The sequence below is a fragment of the Heterodontus francisci genome, chromosome 32 (assembly GCF_036365525.1).
Source record: "Heterodontus francisci isolate sHetFra1 chromosome 32, sHetFra1.hap1, whole genome shotgun sequence".
In the NCBI taxonomy this organism is placed as follows: Eukaryota; Metazoa; Chordata; class Chondrichthyes; order Heterodontiformes; family Heterodontidae; genus Heterodontus; species Heterodontus francisci.
In genome coordinates this window covers 24,974,423-25,000,105 of record NC_090402.1, presented here as the reverse complement: position 1 = coordinate 25,000,105, position 25,683 = coordinate 24,974,423, and the positions used below count along the sequence as shown (strand labels likewise).

At 37.0% G+C, this 25,683-nt stretch overlaps 1 protein-coding gene across 3 annotated transcripts in view; it reads right to left on the bottom strand.

Moving 5' to 3' along the window:
• The window catches only part of LOC137347433 (nuclear receptor subfamily 5 group A member 2-like), a 97,836-nt gene extending 73,226 nt beyond the window's left edge, over positions 1-24,610 (bottom strand). For 2 of the 3 annotated variants that reach the window (XM_068011875.1, XM_068011878.1), the window contains exons 1-4: positions 24,441-24,610; positions 15,618-15,736; positions 15,130-15,271; positions 315-955 (exon numbers count right to left, since the gene is read on the bottom strand). In XM_068011875.1, the coding sequence (XP_067867976.1) occupies positions 315-955; positions 15,130-15,271; positions 15,618-15,736; positions 24,441-24,504 (966 nt within the window). In that variant the 5' untranslated portion in view covers positions 24,505-24,610. Of the gene's footprint in view, positions 1-314; positions 956-15,129; positions 15,272-15,617; positions 15,737-16,413; positions 16,485-24,440 lie in introns of those variants that run through there. The other variant, XM_068011877.1, reaches the window with a different exon arrangement.
• Positions 24,611-25,683: the final 1,073 nt, after the last annotated feature.

Genomic DNA, 25,683 nt, shown 5'->3' with positions numbered 1-25,683 from the left:
CAAACTTCTGTAAAGGTGGAATGAGACCACACAGAAGGCAATCTTTTCATATCTATGGCAAGAAAATTGACAAAGTCTGACTCCAATCAAATCATGCCTCCTGCTGGCAAATAGCCGAGAATTGTGGACAATAGTCGTGGATACACAGGTGAAGTAGCCCTCCCAACTGGAACTAGTTGTGCAATGTTAGCTACTAAAAAGACGAAGTAAATGTAGAAAATGTAAGAAACAGCACTCAACATAATTGGTCAGGAACTAAATATGATTATTTCCTCAGCAATGACTTTTATTAATCAAGTTGAAGATTGTCTTACCTTTAGTTCTCGGAAGAATATACAACTGCGTGCCCATTCAACTATGGAAAAGAGCGTCTGGTCAGCCATTTTGCACATAAGACCAAAGGTGCTAAGTTTTTCATGTTTGCCCCTATTGGCCTGTTCCTGTTGCAGATACGTCAAAATCTTAGTTTGGACTTGAAGTTCATCAGGTTCACACCGTAAGAGCTCTAGAATCAGCTGTGGGATTGAAGGAGGAGAATTGGATTGATAGGTGTCTGGATAGGGGTAGCCAGCCAGAGATTCTGGTGAACTTGCGTAGTGGTCTGGGTACTCGGACTTGATAGTCCGGTTAAACGATGTATACTGATAGTTTGGCAGTGCTCCATGGTTTGGCACAGACATGCCGATTGATGGCGCTCCATATAGGTTTCTATCATAATCTGTAGCCGGTAAAGTGGCTGGGTTAGGTGGCATGCCTTTGGATACAGAATGTATATTATGTATGGCAGTTGAGAGTGAATAGTCAGTCTGCCCTGAAGACACCATTTGAGGCACAGTCTCTAGCTTAAAGCCATTTGCTCGTATCAGGGCTTTCTTTTGCTGTTTTAAGGCTCGGTCACGCTTGTACATTGGCCCAAATTTGTTTCTTCCTCCTCTCATTCTGTCTGCGCGGACAGCTAGTTAAGAAAGCAAAAAGAGAATACTCATCAACTCAACCTAGGCAGAAAGAGTTAAGATATCACACTATTTCAAACACATGATATTAGGAGTACAGCAGGCACGAATCTTCAAAGATTCACAAGTTCACGAGTCAACAAAACTTTATAAAGTTGTTTGACATACAAATATTTATTGCTAACTTCATCAACTAATCTCTGAATAGGGATGAAGGAAAATTAGTATCAAAAAGAGAAAATATCACTGTTTTTCCCTTAAAGCTAAGATAAACCATTTTTTCAACCTTTCAACTTTTTTTGGCAAAACTTCTGAACCTTCCTATTTGTTTCTTTTCCTCTTTAGATTTTTTTTCATATGTGATTCGCAACAAAATGCTGAGCTGGCAACTGCTTTGAGTTATATTGTTTGATATGCTGATGAATCTATAATAAAACAGGGATTGGAATGTGTGACCGGAGGTTATTTAAGTGATAAACAGTGTTAATAGATTGTATAATATAACTAAATGATAAAATTAGGAACCCCCAAGCAGATATGGCAATAAATGACTCCTGTGTGTCATATAAATATCGAAGATCACTAGTTGTAGTAATAGTCTCCAGGAGTTGTTTGTTGTTGCATAGTATACTCAACAGAACATGTCAAAGTCCCTGATTCATAAGTAATTACGGTCATGATTACTGAATCTATTAATTTCTAGAAATGTATTATTTTATTTAATGTTCAGCAATGGTGTGAGCTGAAGATTAAGAATCCTAGATGTTAAATAAACATTAATTTACTAACAACTGTGAGTGAATCATTGTCCTTTTCCTAATTGCAACATACAGAAGTCATCTAATAATCCAATTTTGGATTTGAAAACTCTTTTCAACTTTCACTTGTTTGTGACGACTTCTAGTGAGTTACATAAATTTATTCATACACTAATTCAAAACTATTGAAAGTATGGAACATTGCATAAAGAACAAGCTGAAGATGTTTAAATTATGTTTAAATTAAATCTTTGTAAATGCAATAAAATGAGTTTTATATTGCGCATTCATGGTAGAGAGCAGATCATATGACTGGCATAGCATTCTATAACTGCATTCTGATACCTACGATAATTCTTACAGCTATTTTGAAGGGATATTGCTATGAAATGGAGAAAGATCTGGGTCTCAATCTGAACGTGCCCAGTCTAATCAACACCAATAAAATTAGCCAAGTACCATGCATAGTGAGCCCGTGAGATTTCAATCAACACTAATTATTGAGCCTGGATCTCCCAATGGTTCAGTGAGTAAAGATGATTTTTTGCAGTGAGACTGAGTTATCTGGGCTGGAAACATCCAAGGTTCAACCCCTGATTTGCTGATCTTAGCCAACAATGGCAGGTTGTCACAAGTGGCCTTGGTGTACCCAAGCTAGGCATGGTTCATAATGCTCCTGATGATTATCCAGGGACGACTGTTGGGAGGTGCTTAACTGTTGAAGTTGAGCAAGGACTAAACTAACTATAATGCCTTCATTGGCAATATGCTGCTGACACTCACTATCTAGGCTGAAGCAAGAACGATGATCACTTGAACAAGACATTGGTGGGTCATAACCTGGCCTGGTAGAGCCTTGTGCAGATAACTTTGTGAGGCCACATTTGAAATGCTGTGTGAAATGCTGTGTGCAATTTTGGATATCCTGGCCCCAAAAAATTCTTTGAATGGCAATCCCAGTGGTGATGCAGGGATTGTGTTTGATGGTGCCTTTCAGAGCTGAGCCCATTGGAGTTTGTGGGAACAGTAAGAGGACATCTCATTAGCATGGGTCAGGCAGGCACAAGATGACACTGAAGCCATAAGGCATAAGAACAAATGCTTTTTACTGGGACAATGAGAAACATATTACATGTAAATGAAATAATCTTACTCTGTAGGGAAATAAGACACATGTACTTATCCTCACAACAGTTTGAAGCAGTTTGTTCACCTGAATACTTTTCATTGTGCACACATTTAAACATTTAAATTAATATTCTGCACAAAATTACTACAGATAAACAATGTTACTCAAATACTGATAAGTATACTTGAAGAAAACAGTAACATAGAGCTTCTTTTTCATGTCTTCAGACTTAAGAGCACCATTGAACGATAATTTACATGGTGTTACCTGGAGGAAACAGGAGGTCATCTCAAACACAGGGGATGTGGATATCAGTTCCAACTAGAAAGGTGCTCAAATGTCTCAATATAGCTCTGAATAGCTAGAGTCCAGAGCACAGAGGAGGGTTACTGATTATGAAAATATGTTGTGAATAGCTTGATTAGAGAACACATTTGTTCAGTTATGCTTGCCCAGCCCACAGCGAAACACAAGTATGATGCAGATGAAACAAATCAACACACATCTGATTAGAGTCAGATCACACAATGCGATGAACATCATCCACAACCTGCTTCATTGGTATAGAACATCCTCTACAAGGTACTAGGATATGGGGGAGGGGGGTGGTGGGGGATGGGGTGGTCTTAAAAATGTTGGAATCTGCCCACTGTGGCTGATGTATTCCATGTTTGCCAGTGGAGAACCTCCTGAAAGTCTGAAATACCTCAAAGCAACCCTATGTAGGACATGGTGATGTGTGAAAGGTCTTCCCATCATTTGTCAGTAGAATGTGGACTCTCCTTTCTGGGGGATGCTTTTTCACAGCTGCAATACAATGACTACTCCTCATCAGAGGATTCACAGGTTCCACTGGTGTCTTATAGGAGGCTCTAAAATGTTAAGGACCATGGAACTGGAAAACAATGACACACCTGAGAAAACAGAAAGAGGACCAGTGCACAAACTGTTAGTTATGAATTGAGTTCTTTTATGTTGTCTATGATGAGATGCATAGAGTCCAGTTGGTTGAAGATCTTGAGCAGGTTTATTTACAGCTGGACTATTATATACAGTACAGAGCTAACTATTTACAGAACCTTACTCTGCGTGTTACAGTTGCAGAGTGAATTTGGCTCTGAGTCACATGACTGCATCCTGGTACTTGTCTCATTAGCACACTAAGATCTTAAAGGGATATCACTCTTAAAAGCATTCATACAAGTTATATGATCACAAATGATCTGGAACTGGAGACAGATAGCTGTAGATGTCATTTTGAAAAAGACTTGCAATATAGATGCAGTATAGTTGTGGCTGCTGTATATGGTATTATTTATATGAATATTAGGCATTCAAAGTAGTGGCTTTCTGCAAATATTGTCTTTGTGTACAGTGCTTTTTCATTTTGTTTTACTGTATTGGGAGATTGCATGGAAGAGGAGACTAGAATATAAACTTAGCAAACATCTGGAATAGTGGAATAGGTATTTCAAAATCAGGTACAATCTTGAAGAGTTTCACAATTTATTGCTCTGACCTAATTAGACTTTTTCAGATTATAGATTGTGAAACAAATGATGTAGTTTGACAAAGCTTGGATTCCTTCTGTTTCCAACTTATGCCCTGCCTTCTGCTGTTAGTTCTAGTGATATAGCTGTTCCTTGAATGGGGTCTTATGTTTGACATGATTTCAACAAGAGCAAAGGGATAAATATGATCATTATTATCTACTAGACTCCACTTTCTGGTATTTCTACTGTCAGCAGCATATGACATCTCATTCATTTTCTAACATTTATAATTATAATTTGTGAAGTACTTCATTGGAACAGTAATTTCAAGCAATTGGACTTCTGATTGGGTACAATTTAAGATTCCAATTTTTGGAAATTGAACAACACCTTTCAGGATGACTATGACCTGTTACTCTCAAGATTGTTCTTCAATGCTCAAATTCCAGATTATTAACCCTCCTTCCCTCCCTGCATCCAGCTAATTCATTAAAAGTGAACCTTTGAGGTTATGCCCAGATTGGAGTATCTGAGAAGAGGCTGCCCGCAAGCTCCTCCAACTCCAAACAGGTAAGTTGGGTCAGTAATGAGGGGAGAACTGATGAAGCCCCTCGAGCTGGTGCTTATGGACAGTAACCAGAAGGCCTTAAAGCTGGTAATTATTGTCACTGTATCAGGCCCCTTTGGGTGAATACTTTTCCAATGGGTGCCTCTGCACTAGGAGAACATTGTGACTATGCCTGACCAGAGAAATGAATGGATTCAGGTCCGTTTTGCCAGAATGCACTTCAGTTATCTTCTACCTGACTTGCACTGAAATGGAAAGGGGAAAGGAAATTCAATCCCATAAATTCTTTGCTTCCATTCATGTAGTTTGTGATTACCCAACAATTTTGTGATCTTACGAGTTGGTTCATATGTGAAATAACAATAATATATTTGAAGTACACATTTTGGAAGAAAATCTTACAAAGACTAGAATACAAACAAAACAAAAACTAAATGTTTGATTAAAAGTTTTCCCAAGACTTAAATGTGACTAAAGTTTCAGAACAGAAGTCTAGAGTAGCATTAGACCAAAAATTATTCTTAAGGCTGTGGAACCAAACATTGACTGGCTGTCTGGTGCATTCCTGCTCAGATACATCAGGGCTGTTTTGGGGCCTTGTAAGAGGCAGAGGCTTCGCCTGCCCTTTACAAGGCCAGCAGCGTAGGAGGGGGTCGACCAGAGACATGGTCTTCCAATGCCAGGAGTTCCTGTATCCCTCGCTCTCGGAGGCCTGTCAGATCTTATATAGGGGGCTGATGAGAGCAGTTCGAAAATGTTTCCAGGGAGATTGGGTTGGCACACTCCGGACATGCCATCTATAAACAAAATTTGCAGCCTCTAGGGGTACTTGGGCACCTGAAATGCCACCCTAGTGGCATGACACGCAAATGGGCCATGACAATGAAAAATACTCCTCCTTACCCTGTAAAATTTTACAGGGTCAGCAGTGGGGCTCCCAGGTTGGCTCATAATAATATGTTAAAATTTGAGGTCCAGAAACAAGACTAAAACTAATATTAAAATTATTGTTGAACTCAACAGCAGTCTGGGTTTATGTGTTATGTTATACACACTTCTACAGTGTAACAGAATTTGACCTGCTGTGCAAAGTATTTACTATGGTACATTATGGGTATAAACAGGAAACCACAATTTGTAGCCTTTATACAATGCTCCAATGCTTTGTATGTTTGATCCAGGTAATATTATAGATTTTACAATTATATATTCCATAGTTATACAAATCTCATTTCTCACTAGTAAATCATATTGCATTATAATTACAATACTGTTGTAATTGCACACATTGATAACTTACTAATACAGTATACACTTGTTTTCCGACGGTAACACTGCAACTGAATAATTTAGTATCTTATAGGTGGAAGCAAACTCACAGTGGCATGTTTCTTTGCCAAAGCTCCCTCCGTGTTTTAAGTTAATGGTGATGTGTAAGTCTGGTATGCACCATCAGATTTTTGTATCTAGGATATCAAGGTGACTGACATATTGCAAGCTACTCTGTGTAGGCTCTCCAGCTATGAATCCAAATCAATCCTTGGTTTCAGACGTGCAAACCTGAGCCTTAATTCTGCAGGCTTGGTAACTGTGGGGTGGATTTATCTGACCCATTGGTGGCGGGCTGGGAGGTGGGCGGGTCTGGCAAAATGGCGGGGGAAGGTATCAGGAGGAGAGCCCATTGTCTTTCTGCTGACTTGGCATATTGCGAGAATCTTTGCAGCATGGCCACACAATCGAGCTGCTTATTGATGAATTAAGGGCCACTTCCCGCCCCTGCACAGATTTTGCCCAAGTCGGGAGGGCCCACTGCCACATGGGGAGACCCCAGGTTTGCCCTGGCAGCCTCCCACTGGGTTTCTGGGGAGGTCCCTCCTTAATGGCAGTAAATGGCCCATGGAGGCCAACCCCACCACCCCGCCCTCCCCCCCCCACCGCCACCCACAGCAATGGTTGCCTTCGTGACAAGGCACTACCACCATAACTACCATCACCCCGCCCACCATTAGCAGGGCCCTGCCTGCCTGGCCCCGGCTTCCCGAAAGACACTTACATGCTTTTCAAGGGCACCTCGCCATTGAGATGCCCTCATGTTTTATCTGCAGCTAGTGGTGATGCTGCTAAGGCTGCTGGCCCTCTGATTGGGCTGGCAACTCTTGGAGGATGGGCCGCTATCCTCAATTGGACGGTAGACCTGCCAGCGGCCTGTTAATTGGTGCCATGGGCAAAATGCTGCCTCAGCGTTCTTCCACCCACTAGAGCAAAGTTGGCTTCCGCCTTTGCCCCCGCAGCAGGACTTCAGCTTTCCTTGAAAAATTCTGCCCACTTTTAACCCTTTATCAGGCAAAATGAAGCTCTACTTATGTGAATTCTCATTGCTTGGTTTGGAAACCCTTATTCATCGTTGTGCCTGTAATATCTGTAGCAGACTAAAAACTAATCTTGTATTTAGTTCTCACATGTTTGGGACTCATAGCTGCATTCTGATTGGTCATGTAATATAATTGCGAATAAACCTGCCCAAATATATCCAAAATAGTTTCAAAATTTTAATTCTTCATGATTCAGATTTTAGCGACAGACTCATGGACAAAAGTACAACAGTGAGGCCATTAGCACCTCATGAAGAGATATTAAACTCTTGAAATGTAATTTTACAATTACTATTCTCCATTAATTACTACAAACATATTTCAATATTTTGATTGTCCACTGTAAATTTGGGGTAAATCCCACAGAAAGAGCTGAAAAACTGGAGGGCCCCATGAAAATTCACCCCCAATATACTTGTATTATTTTTAATGGGTAATTTATGACTCAGCATAGTGAGACATGTCCATGCTGCAGAAGCAATATTTTCTAACTTCACATCTACTGTTAACAATAAACACAACTGAGATGACGGGTAATAGATTCCCACTATATTATCCCAATAATATAGGGAGAAAAGATCCCTCCAGTTAATCTCAACAATGCTTGCAGTGAAAAGATTCTCACTAGTCTCTCGAAAGCACAAGAAGAATAGATTTTCCTTATAATAGCCCAATAATGCACAAGGTGAAAAGATACCCTCTGTACCATCCCAATAATTCACAGTGAATAGTTCCCCTCTGTACTATCCCAAAAATACACAATGAATAGAATACCTCTGTTCAATCCCAATAATGCACACGGAGAATAGATTCCCTCTGTACTATCCGAATATTACAGTGAATAGATTCCCTCAGTACTATCCCAGTAATACACATGGTAAATAGATTACCTCTGTTCTATCCCAATAATGCACACGGAGAATAGATTCCCTCTGTCCTATACCAATAATACACAGTCAATAGATTCCCTCTATTCTATACCAATAATAGTGAATATATTCCCTCTGTACTATCCCAGTAATACACATGGTAAATAGATTCCCTCTGGACTATCCCAATAATGCACACGGAGAATAGATTCTCTCTGTCCTCTACCAATAATACACGGTCAATAGATTCCCTCTATACTATCCCAATAATACAGTGAATAGATTCCCTCTGTACTATCCCAGTAATACACATGGGAAATAGATTCCCTCTGTACTATCCCAGTAATACACATGGGAAATAGATTCCCTCTGTACTATCCCAGAAATACACATGGGAAATAGATTCCCTCTGTACTATCCCAATAATACACAGTGAATAGATTCTCTCTGTTCTATCCCAAAGATACACATGGTGAATAGATTCCCTCTATACTATCCCAATAATACACAGTGAATAGATTTCCTCTGTACTATCCCAGTAATAAACACATTTAATAGATTCCCTCTGTACTATCCCAATAATACACAGTGAATAGATTCTCTCTGTTCTATCCCAAAGATACACATGGTGAATAGATTCCCTCTGTACTATCCCAGTAATACACATGGTGAACAGATTCCCTCTGTACTTTCCCAATAACACACACAGTGAATAGATTCCCTCTGTACTATCCCAAAGATACACATGGTGAATAGATTCCCTCTGTACTATCCCAGTAAGACACATGGTGAATAGATTCCCTCTGTACTATCCCAATAACACACACAGTGAATAGATTCCCTCTGTACTATCCCAATAATAGACATGGTGAATATGTTCCCTCTGTACTATCCCAGTAATACACATGGTAAATAGATTCCCTCTGTACTATCCCAATAATACACACAGTGAATAGATTCCCTCTGTACTATCCTAGTAATAGACATGGTAAATAGATTCCCTCTGTACTATCCCAATAATACACACAGTGAATAGATTCCCTCTGTACTATCCTAGTAATAGACATGGTAAATAGATTCCCTCTGTACTATCCCAAAAACACACATGGTGAATAGATTCCCTCTGTACTATTCCAATAATACACATGGTGAATAGATTCCCTCTGTACTATCCCAATAACACACACAGTGAATAGATTCCCTCTGTACTATCCCAATAATACACATGGTGAATAGATTCCCTCTGTACTATCCCAATAATACACACAGTGAATAGATTCCCTAGGTACTATCCCAGTAATACACATGGTGAATAGATTCCCTCTGTACTATTCCAATAACAAACATGGTGAATAGATTCCCTCTGTACTATCCTAGTAATAGACATGGTGAATAGATTCCCTCTGTACTATCCCAGTAATACACATGGTAAATAGATTCCCTCTGTACTATCCTAGTAATAGACATGGTGAATAGATTCCATCTGTACTGTCCCAGTAATACACATGGTAAATAGATTCCCTCTGTACTATCCCAGTAATACACTTGGTGAATAGATTCCCTCTGTACTATCCTAGTAATAGACATGGTGAATAGATTCCATCTGTACTATCCCAATAATACACATGGTGAATAGATTCCATCTGTACTATCCCAATAATACACATGGTGAATATATTCCCTCTGTACTATCCTAATAATACACATGGTGAATAGATTCCCTCTGTACTATGCCAGTAATATACATGGTAAATGGATTCCCTCTGTACTATCCCAGTAATAGACATGGTGAATAGATTCCCTCTGTACTATCCTAGTAATAGACATGGTGAATAGATTCCATCTGTACTATCCCAATAATACACATGGTGAATAGATTCCCTCTGTACTATCCCAATAATACACATGGTGAATAGATTCCCTCTGTACTATGCCAATAATACACATGGTGAATAGATTCCGTCTGTACTATCCCAGTAATACACATGGTGAATATATTCCCTCTGTACTATCCCAGTAATACACATGGTGAATATATTCCCTCTGTACTATCCCAATAATACACATGGTGAATATATTCCCTCTGTACTATCCCAATAATACACAAGGTAAATAGATTCCTTCTGCATTATCCCAATAATACACACGGCGAATCGATTCCCTCTGTACTATCCCAGTAATGCACCTCGTGAAAAGAGTCCCTCTATGTTTTTCCAATAAAGCAGGGTGTGAATAGATGCACTCTATATATTCCCAATCATACAGAGGATGAATGTTATCAATTCTATAATATTTCAATAATGCACATTGTGAATAAACTTCCTCTATACTATTCCGATAATGCAGGCTTTGAACAGCTTCCCTCCATGCTTTTCCAATAATCCACGGGTTGAATAGATTCCCTCTATGCTAATCCAGTAATTGTAGAATCATAGAATAATACAGCGCAGAATGAGGCCACTATGCCCATTGTGCCTTTGCTGGCCCTTTAGTAGAGTTAATCAATTAATCTCACTCCCCTGCTCTTTACCCATGACCCAGTAATTTTTTTCTTTCAAGTATTTATACAATGCTCTTTCAAATGTTACCAAATCTGCTTCCACTAGCCTCTCAGCAATGCATTGCCAATCACAACTCGCTATGTAAAAAAATGTTTCCTGATGTCACCTCTGGCTTTTTGCTCGTCACAGATCTATGTCCTCTGGTTACTCAACCCTTTTGCCATGGGAAACTTTTTCTCTTTATTTACTCTATCAAAATCATTAATGATTTTGAACACCTCTATCATATCTGCTCTTGACCTTCTCTGCTTGGAGAACAACCCCGGCTTCTCCGGTCTTTCCACATAACTGAAGGGCATCATCCCTGGCACCATTCTAGTAAATCACTCTGCTCTTTCTCCAAGGCATTGGCATCCTTCCTATTGAACACAATACTCCAGCTGTGCCCTAACCAATGTTTTATAAAGCTTTATACTGCATATAATGAATAGATTCCCTCTATTCCAATAATGCATGTAGTGAATAAATTTACTATATACTAACCCAATTATGTACCTTAATCCTAATCTGAGAAAGGCACCCCTACCTTAAGAATGTGAATTTTTCCAATTTTACTGCAGTCAAACTCATGAACCCTTTTAGAGCGACTATCTAGGTCACAATAAATTCTTGACAGTTTTTTCCCTGTGGATCCTTTTCAGTTCCTGTCAGAAATTTCCCACCATAGACACTGATTCATCCTGTTCAGGCTAAATCTAACAGTGTACAACCTGCACTGCCCTGTTCTAACCTGAACTGAGATTCAAACCCACAATCAGTCCATCACCTGGATCCAGCTCCACAATAGCACCTACCTCTGCCTCTATCTTACCCCAGCTAACATTGATACTCTTAAACACACTCTCTTTTCAAGTCTGCTAAACTGCAATGCAACAACAGCTGTACTACCGTCATCCCATCCAAAACTGCGTTTTCCCCACTGACCTTCACAGGTAGATGGACAGTACACCATTTAGAAAATGCCTCTGGTATTTGTTTGTACTGGAATTGGAGCTTAATATAAAATAACTGCAATATCAAAGAGACACTGGTTATTTAGAACAGATGTACTTGCCTTAAAACTGAATTCTTTTTCTTTCTCACGCTGTGACATTAGTTCAACAAAATACATTGATTTGTTAATTACAATGAAATCTGGTGCTGGAAGAGTTAAAAGGATTAATTTCAGCAATTTGATAACTTATGTCTGCCTACAGAAATATATGCCATCCAATGTGTGATAAGATACAAGAGCAAGTTAAGAACATGTCATCTCATTGGGTCACTGATGCTTTTCTGCATCTACAGCTGAAAACAGAGATGTTTTTCTTTGCTAAATCCAAGGGCTCTGTTCAGTACTTCCTGGAGCCAGAAATAACTGAAATGTCCCAGTTAATGTTACGACTGTATTGAATGTCCTTCTACGCATGCCTGACAATGTTTTGTACTTTGATATTGTACATGTGTATTATTTAATAACATTTTGTGTTTGTTAAGGGGAAAGGTCAGACTGTAGTTTACAAAAAGTGTCCAAATGTAAATGTGAGTCCACATCTACAATACATGATTGCAATTGCTTTTAACTTTTTTTTTTATATAACCCTATCATCCTGCACTTTCTCCTTTTCAAAGGACTCCCATCACCATACACGCTCCTCCAGCCAGCAAGAAGGAACAATGTCAGCCCAGACAGATCAACAGCCATTATAGATGCAACTTGGTAATGGGATGACAGAAGGTCCAATTCAATAAGGCAAAATGGGTTAGGTTTCCTTGGTGGACCATTTCAGCAGCACCCCACACAGCATCAATTCCATGATCTTATGCACCAGAGGAAAGTTCTCCACTGCCTGCAACATTGGTCCAGCTCTTTGCAAGCGTTTTGATCAGGGCTGCATTTTCTCAATATAATTAAAATATACCCTAAATTTGAACCTTCTGTAATTATTTATGTGTCATTTCAACAAATAACCTTAACAAATAAAACCTCTCCTTCACTTGCTGTTCATCTCATTAAAATATTAATAATAAACTCTGTGCCCCTCCATTCATTGTCTCTCACTGTACCTACTTTGACTGACAATTTAATTATGTATAGAATTACTTGAAATTCTCTGCTCACTCACACTTACGTGTTTACTGTTTTTTTCTTTGATAATTATTAAAATGGATGTGCAATGTTTTCATGTGATCCAAACAACTACACCATGCTAAAATTGAACTCAACAAAGTAGAGAAATTAAGCAATCTAGATATATCACCATGGTTTTTCTACAATGTAATTTGGAGTATCAAATGGGGGCAGGATCTACCAAATAAAAATGTAAAGGAAACATAGCTGTGGCATCCACACAATCTCAAGCAGGTATATCTTTAAACAGTCCACCTTATTCATTATCAAGGACTTCATGCTATACTATCATTAATATCTTACTGAGACAGTAACATTTAAAATCTAAATTCACTGCTATGACATGGTCCCAAATATCACCTATATATTTGTGTTTATCGCTACACAATTCAGCAGCAGAACATAGTCACATGGGAGACTAACTTTTTTTTGCAATGGAGGCTAGCCTTTTGCAAAAGTAAAATTGCACTTTCTGATACCTTTTTGGTATATTAGGTACCATAACAATAGGGTTACAAAATAGATTGTGATGAATAAAGACCTCGAGCTGATTTGATCGCAAGGTTTTAGAAAACCAATTCTATCATCTCATTACAGAATCTAGTTATTTCTTGGTTCACTGTCCTGGTCTGTATGCTGATGAACCCGTTGCAATGAGCAAAATGTCTCAAATTTGATCCTGGTGGTTGCAGGGAGCATAAAAAAAAATCACATAAAACATATTGGGACACCAATTGGTAAGTCAAATATTTCCAGAATATAGTATCTGAGAAAATTCTTGCAGTTGGTTTTCCAAAGTGTATTTAGAGTGGTCTGTATACTTTACATGCTTGTAGTCCTCAGAGTTTATATAGATAATGACCTTCATAAACCACAGGAAAAAAAAGATCAAACCAGTCAGAATCAAACAAGAAAAAGCACTCAGGAAGGACTTTGTTAAAAACTAAACATTAGGTGGTGCCAATGTAAATTCAATTTTAGTATTTCACACATATCAATGACATATCACTTCAATAAAACTGCAAATACATCAACACTACTCAGAAATACTTCAGAATTCTGCATAGCTGGCCAGATCTTAAATCATTTTTTAAAATAGTCAAGTATACATGTGACTCAACACCATATATCGTATATCTATTTTGTACTTACAGTAGGGATTCTTGATATGTAATAACTATATTTCTATACATAAGCATTACACTGCTTGATTTTAAGATGAAATGTAATATAACAAGTTCAATATTCTCACCTGTAATATTTCTTGTAAATACTTTTAAGTAATTTGGATATGACTACAGTACCGACAAAATTAAATTTTCTCTGCTAACTTGGTATTACATTTACATAAAATTAAACTTAAGGTTGAACAATATAACATAAACACTTGATCATCTAACTTTATCAGATATATATGTCTTCCAGTTGTTATTTATATGAGATACCTCATTTGCATTTGAATTTCTGTGGTTGAATGAAATACATTTCAGAAAATGCTTATATTCAATCTAATTTTTGTTGTGATCTGGAGATTATAACTAATTAGTTTTACTCTCATTTTTCACTGCCCATCCACAGGAAGTCTAACATTTTTTCTCATTGTGAAAAGACAAGACTTAGAATTATCCATGAACTGCATGTAAACAATTAATGGTACATTTTAAAAACGAACCTCCTGGAACCTCCATAAGTGAATCAAACATCCTAACTCAGCCCAGTTGGACAACTCCCAACCATGATGTACATTTCTAGATCATATAAACTTCCATTTTACAGCACAATATAAATACTGAAGTCTATCTCTGGGTGCCTAAATTGAACATCTGCGACACATTACTCATTATTTCTATCTATACTCTCTGAAAGACATACTAGATTTGGTCAGAAGTTTCCATTGCAAATTTTTTTCCCCAATAAATCTCGCTAATAGAATACACCAACCATTAATATACACACCAACAAGTTTATTAGATCTCCAACTCAATAAAATCGATGAATCTGCGGGAAACTTCAGTCTCGGCCCAATGAGTTTTTAAGAGAAATCTAGTCTATATGATCTTTATTTGACTATATTTATACCCCATAGAATTTTGGCTAATATGAATGTGATCAACTGTCACTAAAATGTGCTTAAGTTAAAAGCCACTTGTTTCTATCGATGCACCTTTCAATGTATCTCATCTGTATATAACTGTCACGTTAACTTAAACCTGTTTCCAAATACACATTCAAACATTATTCATTGATGAAAGCCGGTCTCATTAATTTCGATGTCCAAATGAAATAATTTCAAACTGCAAAAAATGAACGCCTTACCTTCTAACCTCATTCCCACTGTCAGACATTTCTGAAAACGGCAATACGGACATCTCTTCCTCTGGGTTTTATCTATTTTGCAATTCTGATTCTCAGTGCAAGTGTAACGCTTGCTATTCTGAACAGTTCTCTTGAAAAATCCCTAGGAGAAGAAGTTTGAAAGTTATTTAACACACAGGAGTGAATCCCTTTACAGAATGCAGTAAAACTGAAAACAAATCGATCATCTATATTTCTTCCCAGGCATTCCCTACAAAGAAATCCGCGCCAATAACAGTCTTCTGCCATCTTTTTGCACCTTTGTAATGATATTGTTTTAAATTTTAATTTTAGTAATAGGATCTCCTCGCTACTTGGGCCGTTTCCTCTATCAGTCTTCAGTCTCGTTTAATTTGGATTCAGTCTGAAATGACGCTATCACTGAGAAAGGAGTTTCTGAAATAACTAAAACCCTTCCGAATCCAAACAGCCGGCATGTTTTAACTCACCTTGCAACTTTCACAGGTCAGTAGACCATAATGATAACCGGATACTTTATCTCCACAAACTGGACACAGTTCATCCAGATCATCATCATAAATGTAGTCCATCACCTTGAACTGACGGGCTGAACAGAAGAAATAAAAATTAGGTTGACAGTGAAATTTTCGGTATATTGTCACACACACAGGGGGTTCGAGCCGGGTGGTCCCTGATATAACCGAAGTTCAGAGGTAACTGGATATTAAGAAATGTCTTTTGCTTCTGACGCTCTCTGAAGACAGTAATTTATAGAAACCACACAAATCACACATCAGTTTGCCATGGAGACGCTGACCAGCCCACAGACGTAACTGAGAAATGCTCCTATCGAAGCATCGATAACAAATGATTATTTGGGGGTTGTGTACACTTCCACTGTTGTGCCCTACACACGCATCTCACATTTACAAAGCAATAACACGAACTGAAATCCAACTATCTTAGTTATTAAGCAAATTGAGCACTCTATTAATTTATTTTAAAATATTAAAAAATAATTTGTGCGTCACACAACATTGTTAGTAAAAATGTCTTTAATATCAACAAATATTGTGATAAAGAGTTCACTCTCTTCCGGATCTCCATTCTCTCCATAGCTTTCCCACAAACTGTTATTGGATTATTGCCTATACTGTGGCATTTAGATTTAAGCATTCTTAATATTAAACACATTAATTAAATTGGTAACCATTCAATAAAATCGTTAATAAAATCTCTATTCTGTCCAGCAACTTGTCAACTAACAATACTAGATACTAAAACCTGTGAAGATTTGGTGTTCTGTTTCTCCTGAAATGAAGAGAATCCACTGAAAGAGCGGTGGCTCACTGCGGTCTCACGCTCAAATACAGGCTGAAATTCGATGCATTGATCAAGAAGACAAACGCCAAAAAAGTCAAAGAACACGAAACAGCCCGAAATTCAGAACATAGAAAGCAACAAAGACGGCGAAGACTTCCTCCAAATTGTTTCTTTTAACTGTGAGGGGATATTTTTTTCTTACTAACTAACCACTCCTCTGAAAAAAGTTGAATTATATCCTTCCCCCAATTATCAAGAAACGTAATTGTCCGTGTCAGGCAATATTTGGCTAATGAGCCATGTTTCTCCTGGAATTAATAATGGGACGGCGCGTCACTCAAGAAGCAGTAAGCTCTCTGTATCTATTCCATTATAAAATTGAAAATGTACGGCTAAAAGTCTACATCTCAACTCATATTGTCGACTACAATTAGAGTCAGGTTTAAACCTGGCCTAATACCACCACATAATAACGAAGAACATAAGTTTAGTTTTGGAATGGCACTATGTTTAACATGTACCCTTTAATGCTTGGCAGATCCCGAAAAAAAATGGTACGATATCTTCTGCGTGCTAAATAAATGAGATCGTTCTACTTACTAAAAATACGGACAAAATAAGGTCGCGGGCATTCCATTGCTTCAACCTTTGAACACGCTAAGAATTATAACATCAATTATCTTTCCAAAATATTATTAATATTTAATTATTTCACCACTGGCATTCAGACGATGTTAAGTAAAACGTCGAAATCCAAGACAGAAGTATGGATTGGTCTAGATTTTAATTTATTGTTTTTATTTGTCTTTTTTAGACGACGCGAAATTACCAATATCATGTGAGCTTCAGTCAGTATTATCCATGGGAATCAATGTCTCTTTTTAAAGTCAAAGATGCTGTAACTGGACAATTTACCCCAAAAAACACAACCTAAAACCTGTTACAAGTGTCACCTTTCGTCAAATTAACTTATTTGTTCAGATAGAGTTGAAAATAAACTGAAACGGAAAGAGTTTATTTCAAATATTTTATAGATTCAAAATTTACAAGTCAAAGTTTGAATAATTCAGCAAAAAGGGGGGGTTTCCCACCCTCTATCTTTTTTGGATGAAAAGACAGGGGTAATTAGGATGCTCCGGAACAAGCAGTGTGGGTAAAAGTGTACGGCCCGTCATTCACACGGGTTGCACGGTTTGGTAACTTGTGGTTTTAACATGAGAGCGCCTGCGGAGTTTATTAATAATAATTATCGTAACATAGTACAAAAAAAGTGATTAGAGTGCAGCGAGACAGAAAGCAGTGTCAATAGATTAGATCAGATTTGGACAAAGAAAATAAATCGAGGCCAAATAACACGTTGCACATGGAATTTATTAAAATATATATATTAAAATACGAAGATGAAGATGGATCATAAAGCTAAAATAAAATAAGTAGCCTTGACACTGAAGGGGAATGTGTTCAGTTGCACAGTTGAACAGTAACATTCCTCTTTACCAGATCCATTCACAGGTAAAATAATCAGTCGGGGGTAATTCAGCATTTCGTGAAGGTCAGGAACTGGGCAGAAAATTATTCCTAATCTGACGGCATTAATTCACTCAAAAGTCCTTCTCTGTACTTCGCAATTGCAGGGCAATTCTGTAGAGTCATATGAAACTTAGTAAATATCATGAGTGAATCCCAAATTATTGAACAGATGCACTAAATGTATTTTTCGAAAATTATATTACCAGAGTTTAATTCGTCAATTTTGTGCCAACTGCGGGTGCGAAATCATTCTGTTCCAGGTATTTTATTAGATTAATAAAGCTGATGTATTTTATGTTAAGTTACAGACACCTGTCTTCGAACACATGGATTAGTTCAGAAATCCACACACAACACTGAGGCTACACTTACTGAAGTCAGCACTAAGCATATGCATTTGACCGCGAATGAAAATCTTTCTGAATTCAAAGAACTACTTTATTAAACTGAGATCAGCTACAGAAACTGGCTGAATCCGTCTAGAACATTTCACTAACCACCTTAATGTATGTCCAGTTTCTGTACTCAATATATTAAACAGCCTAATGGCATCTCAGACGAGAATCGCATCGATTTACAACCTGTCAAAAAATGTTCTGTGTATCAGGCAGTCACCACAGCGAGGCATCTGTGTCACCGCACTGACATCAGCTATCGTTTCAATGATTACATTTTAAACAAATATCATTATTCCAGAAAATAAAACGTGGAAGAACCGTCCATTCTGAAGTAAAAGGCGCCCTTTGTAAAGACAGAATTCACCGGAAACCTCATTTGGATTTTTAAAAGGCGGATATTTGGGGTCATTTTACGCAAGAGATATTTATATTGTGATATTTCAGAAGGACCTATTAACATTGCTCCCCCTGTACTCAACAGTAACCTCACGCCTCTGGGAAAGAAACTAAAACATTTCCGGGAGAGTGCTTTGGTTTTAAGCTGTGCCTGCTATTTGGAGTTAAATTTTTGACTTTTAAAAGATACGCGTCCTTTGATAACACTTTACAAAGGAAGGTTCGCTTTTTGATCTAATTTACCACTATCCACACTGACCAGTCCCACCTCCTTGGACAGCATTAGGACTGAAAAATACCACAACCGCCCCCCCAGTCTTGAATGTGACTCAGAGTAAAAAATGCGCTGATCTCGCCGCTGAGTTGACAGAACCTGCTCAGGCTCCCGCACGCCCCACAGGTAGGAAGCTGCGCAGCCCTTTCCTAGCTCTTGCATCTTATTGGATAGTGGCGCCCTTGATTGACAGCGCCATGACGCAATCAAGAGCCGAGTTGCTCCTGGCCGCGCGCTGGAAGGTCGTCCGAATACATATTGAGACCAATCAGCGTGGGGCGGGCGCAGCGCGCGCCGGCCGGGTCTGAATGAGTGCTGAACTTTCCAGTCGTGGGTTATCTGATAGCGGGGGCGCGGGCTGTGAACCGGACGGGGTTCCAGCTGTGGCCCTCAGGTTGGTTCTAATCCCTTTGAACCCACTGGCCTTATTTGCCAGTGCTTAATAGAGAAACGAGGTGTCCTCAAACTGGTCTTGTACCTTGCACACTCAGGTGATCTTGTGATTTTATTGCCACTGTACCTAATATTTTTTGGTGCGATTAAGTACATATGCATTTCATTCTCCAGTGGCCCACACTCAACACAATAGGGGTTGTGTTTTTACAGATTCTTGGGATGTGGGCATCGCTGGCAAGGCCAGCATTAATTGCTTGTCACTAGTTGCCCTACAGAGGTGATGACGGGCCTTTTTTGAGCAGTGACATACAACCGAGTGGCTTGCTGGGCCACTTTAGAGGGTGGTTAGGAGTCAACTAGATTGATGTGGGTCTGGAATCACGTAATAGGCGAGACTGGATAAGGACAGCAGTTTTCCTTCCCGAAAGGACATTAGTGAACTGGTTGGATTTATGTCAAGCTGATAGCTTCATGACCACTTTTACTGATACCAATTTTTTATTTCCAGATTATTTTTGAAATCTGAATTCAAGAATAGTCTGGAAATAAGAAGCGTGTAGAACTAATTTCATATTGAAGTGAGGGTCCTGGACTAATAGAAAACAATGGACAGGAGTAACAAGGCTAGTTTATAAACTAGATGATAACACATATCAACTTTTAAATTAGGTTTTAAAATTGCTTCCTCTCCCTCATGTTTTCTTAAGGAAAAGCTGGCCAATTTTTTTAATGGACAGTTTGACCTCTGAATCCTGTTTTTGACATTGCCAATGATTTGTAATTACATTTACAGCATGGTACAAATAATGCCTTTAATATTGATAAAAGAGTATCACTGATCCTCAATGTACTGCTAATTCCCAAGATTTGTCACAGTCAGTAGATATTACAATTGAAATGTAAAATTATAATTTCTAATTTATACTTTCAATTGTGTTTGACATACCTAATAAACACAGTTCTTTGCAAAGGAGTTTCACAGATTTCTAACTTCCAATGACAGGTCATGAAAGTTACTAAAGTTTAAATGTTAAAAAGTCAACAAAACTGTAATTCAAGTTCAGCAGTTATCTACTGGTCATTAAATACTGTGCAAATAGTCTGATGATTAATAAGAGGGGGTAGTAAAGCAAATCATTTTTAAAATTCTTAAAATATTTAATAATCTGGTTTGTCTTGTCTTTAACAAGGCCTATGGCTGTCAAATCAATTTGTTCCTTTCTGTGATGATAATACTTTCTTTTTTTAAAATTTCCTTGCCCTCTTTTGTTTTACTCCTTATCAATTTTTTCTGACATTCACTCTTTTGTTTCTCCCTTTGCTTACACTTTATTTATCCATCACTCTATATTTTTCTTTATTTCTTTTTTTATTCTGTTCCTTAGTTTCATACTATGCCCTTTTAATTCTTTACCTATTTTTCTATGACTTTTATTTCCTTCTCTTTGTTTATTTCTTGTTCTTTATTTCTGACTCTCTTTCAATCATTTATTGTGTCTTTATTTACATTTTTCTATTTTGCTGACTCCGTAATATCCTGAGCTTTGTCCTGCTCTATCTTTGGCTTTATTCCTGAAGTGTCTGGATGCTGTTTTTGTTTCACTCCTGGTTCTGTCCCAGTGGCGTCTTTTTTTTTCTGTCTGTCTTTGTCTCCCATCTCAGTCCTCAAGATCTACAGGCCTTGAGTTAGTTCACCAGGACAGAAACATGAATGTTGCCACTGCAACATTCCAACAGCTGTTGTTGTTCTCATCCCTAGTGCAGTATCTTTTATAAAAATGTTAAATGTTACTATTTATTTTAGCTATTTTCAAAAGAACTGGGAAGCGCCAAAATCAGCATTATATTGGACATAATCTTTACCAAGGTAAATTTCAAACTCGCTTTTTTGTTAATATGCACATGATCAAAAATTAGTATGAGTGCAGAATTAGAAGAGAAGGGACAGCTTAACACAGAATGTTTTCAAATATCCTTAAAAAAGCCTAACCTATACTGTTTCAAACAGATGAAGAGGATTAATCAGAATATTTTCTAAATCTTTTCATAAAATCCTCACTTAGTACATGTTAGTAATGGAGGGTAATTGTTAAAGACATTTTTATATATAGCTATATATGTAAGCAGGGACTATTTCACATTTTAACTCTCCTGTATAGAGAAAAAGGTAATGGAAATGAGAATCATATTTTGGTTAAAGCATATAGCTCTTCCTACAATAAATCTTTTAAAAAGGAGGAAACATGTCAACATGCAATACACAACCATTCCTACACAGGTCTGTGTAGGAAAATGTAGTTATTATATTGTATTATGTAACATCAGTATTATAATTACAAGTACACATTTTAAAAAGCTCACCTAAGATTTTTCACTTACTAACCTCATGAAATGTAACTACTAGTGTTAACTTATAAATAAACATTTTTCTTTATTAAAAAATCTTTTACTGATATAATTTGAATTTCTTTTAGAAACCAGATAAATATGGAGCCCTGACATACGTGCAGCTGGGACACTAAAATCTTTTATCCCATTGAATGCTGAAATGCTAATCAACTGTCAGTTGTTTCAGTACATTAAATGCGATGTTTTCATTTCAGTGTGGCTCAATGGTTATTCGACCATAAATTATAGTTAAATTACATTCAGGGAACACTAAAGCCTTGTCAGAAAGTTCTGTGCAGTTACCTTTCCAAATTCATTTAAAAATTAACTCTCAAAATATATTTGAAATCATTTGTTAAACAAAGCTCGTAATAGAGATAGAAGAACTTTGCATAGGCCTAGCGTCTGAGCACAATCTCGTTGCACAATTCATTACTGCTAATATTTTTAGTGCACTTCTTATAACAGTAATCCACTGTGAATTTTCTAATGTTAGGAAGATGCTGTTCACTCCTCCCTATATTGGTCTATCACAAAATTGTATTTTAAATAAACACGAATATTCATGTAAAATATTTATACTAATTTATTAGAGAATAATTAAAACTATTTTCAAAATATATGCTGAAAAATTAAATGCTGGCGTTCTTCTTCGGCAATGAACATATGCATTTGAATAAAGATGTAAAGTGTGGTTAGAATTACATCAGTAATTGTGAGGCATTTTATTAAATAAAATTTGCCTTCTTCTACTGATTTAATGTGAATCACAAATATTTTGGAACTCATTAAGGAAATACATTTTGATCCAATTAAAGAGTTGTTATTCCCTACTAAAATTTATGGTGTATGATGTGTTATGTGTATAACAATGTTGAACACACACAGCAAATAATCCCATCTTTCCCCAACCCCTTCAACAAATGTAAACAATACCTTTAGGAGTTGGAATTCAATCATGGCCACCCAATGTCTTTAGAATGTTGCAATTTTCTTAGCAATTTACTTAAAAATACTTTATATCAAATGTAAATACACATTTAGGTCTTTGAGACTCCGTGAAACTATAGTGAACATTTCTACCTTAAGAAATATTGGTGAACAATAAACTATCTACGAAGCATACAGGGCATTAATGTAATTTTAAAAATTTTCTTGAAATGTGAATTCTGGTTTATCTGGTAGTGTATGACAATTGACAGAATCTCACAAATCAATATTGCAAATTATTTCATTGAAACAAATGCGAAAGTTTTCTTTAAAACACAAGAGATCCACAAGTATAAACTCCTCAGAGCTCCACAGTGAAATAATTTTGCAATAATATAGCATAAATTTTATATTTTTCTGAACTCATGTAAAACAAATGGTGAACACTAGTACTCTGTGATTTTAGTTGTTACTTGAATATCTGCAGCAGATTATAAGTATTTGATTACCTGCCTACCTATTTACAATTTAATATATTTTAAAGTATTCTTTTGAAGCAGTATATTTGTAACAAAATGCTTATTAAACAATATAATTGCACTTTTATGACAACTTTGTTTAAAGTATGTTATTTCTCGGTGCTGTACATGTAGTTCTCTAAAAATGTTCACTGTTAATCCTTTTTTCTAGAATATAATGTGTTTTCTATTGCTTCAATTTTGCAACTGCTATCACAATGTAATTTTCCTTGTTAACAGAACAAGCAAGTGGCAAACATGTACCATTTGCTTATTAATACAAAATGCCTGAGCATTCTAAAAGGGTGTATTTAAAAAAAGTATTTAAAACTTCTATCAAAGTCCTGTCAAAACATCCTTGGCATTGTCTATTTCCCCATAACTATATTTTTATAAGGGCAGCACTGAGATTGAGATGCAGCTTAACATTTTATACAGATCAAAATAATAACAAAAACTTCTCGGAGCACTTTTAAACACATATAAAGCAAAGATTGCATATACCATGTTCCGTGTTATCATTCAAATTAACATAAAATAGTGACAACTACAATTGTACTTTGTAAGAGCAGTGCTAATAAATTAGATACTTTGAACTGCATGAATTTGTGAGTCTATTACATTTTATGTGCCACAGTTCTCAAATCTAACTTTTTGATAACATAATGTGTGCTCCCAAAAACATGGCTGGTACTTTCAATCTTTCCATTAGTGACCATGTTCTTGATCCATTTCTTTCTAAAGTTTACTTTCAGAAACAACATGTCTTACATTTTGCCATTATTCATTTGCTAGGTATGATTGAAGTAAGTCATTCAGGATTAGTTTTATTTACTTCTGTTTACAGTTAGTCTAGCAATATTTCTGGAGTATTTTCATAAAATATAATTATGAGTATTGCTTAGAAATGAATAATCTCTATATGTTGGTCACCATCCTAGACTCACCTATTACTTCAAATCTTAATTTCACTTTCAATAAACTTTGACGTACTTGAATGTAAAATACTCTGTAATTCAAAGATGGTATTCTACTGAAACAAGACTTTATAATCTCATAGTGCAGTGTTATGAACTTGTTTATTTAACCGGAAATCTCTAGTGTTTCAAATTTTATATGTAACAGATAAAACCTTTATAAATGTTTGAAAATACTTACGTGTATCTGGAGCAGTTGGTTTGAAGGAACTGCAGGGAGCTACCAAAGAAGGACTACCAGACATTACTCCTTTAAGAGAATCCGCTCCAAACAGCTTTACCTCTGGCCTAGTTAAAAATATCTTCCAATTTAAAAAAAATCAAGTGAGTTGGAAAACTAAGATGGTATGCTTGTTACTGAACTCTGATCAGGATGTGTGTCAGTGGTGCAGTAAACTGCACAGGCCAGATCATGATGGGGGCTAATCAGAGGAATAAGGGTCTAGCCTAGATATTTGATTGGCCCTTCTGGTCAGGTGACCTCATGGAAGATGATAAGAAATCCTAGTTACAAACTGACAGAATGGGAGATAAGGTTTTTTTTTAACACAGATAATACAAAAGAAATAATTAACCAAGTCTAGTGGAGAGGGAATGAATGGAAGAATTTATCATAATGGAATGAAAAGAAAGACTGTGTTAGAAGGACTTACTGGTTTCACTTCTTTAAATGGTCAATCGTTTATTTTCAGTATAGATCCATCGTGACTTCAAGCTAGTTTCAGTTTTTGCAGGATGAATGATGAATGCCAAAAGGATTTCCCATTGGAAATATAAAATTACAGTGCACAACTCACTCTAAACTTGAAAAGCTGTGTGGGTAGCAGGAGCTACGAATTCATATTAACCAAGGAAGCTGATGTTTGCATCTTGTACTATGAAGGCAAATAAAGTTATGTTGAAAATGCATAATGCTTGCAATATGTAGCTAATAGAAACTGGGAAACCAGTAAGTTATTTTAAATATAAATTTTAAACAAACAAATTTCTCTGCAGCACCTGTGGAAGAGCCTGTCACTCCAGAATTGGCCTTTATAGCCACTCCAGGCGCTGCTTCACAAACCACTGACCACCTCCAGGCGCGTATCCATTGTCTCTCGAGATAAGGAGGCCCAAAAGAAGATTTTAAATATATATACACATACAGTACTTTACCACACTATTTGTTAAATCAAACAGCGGCAGAGTAATAACAGCTTTCCACTTATACCTTTAACACAATGAAACATCCTAATACACTTCACAAACTGGATGGATTGGATACCAAGCTGATGTTGGGAGAAGTTAGGGGAGGTAACGAAAGATGTGATTGAAAATTAGGTTTTGAAGATGCTTTTGAAGATGTGGGAGATTCAGCAAGGAAGAGGATTTAGGAAGGGAACAGCAGAATGCACAGCCATAATAGCTAAAGGCTTTCCCACCAA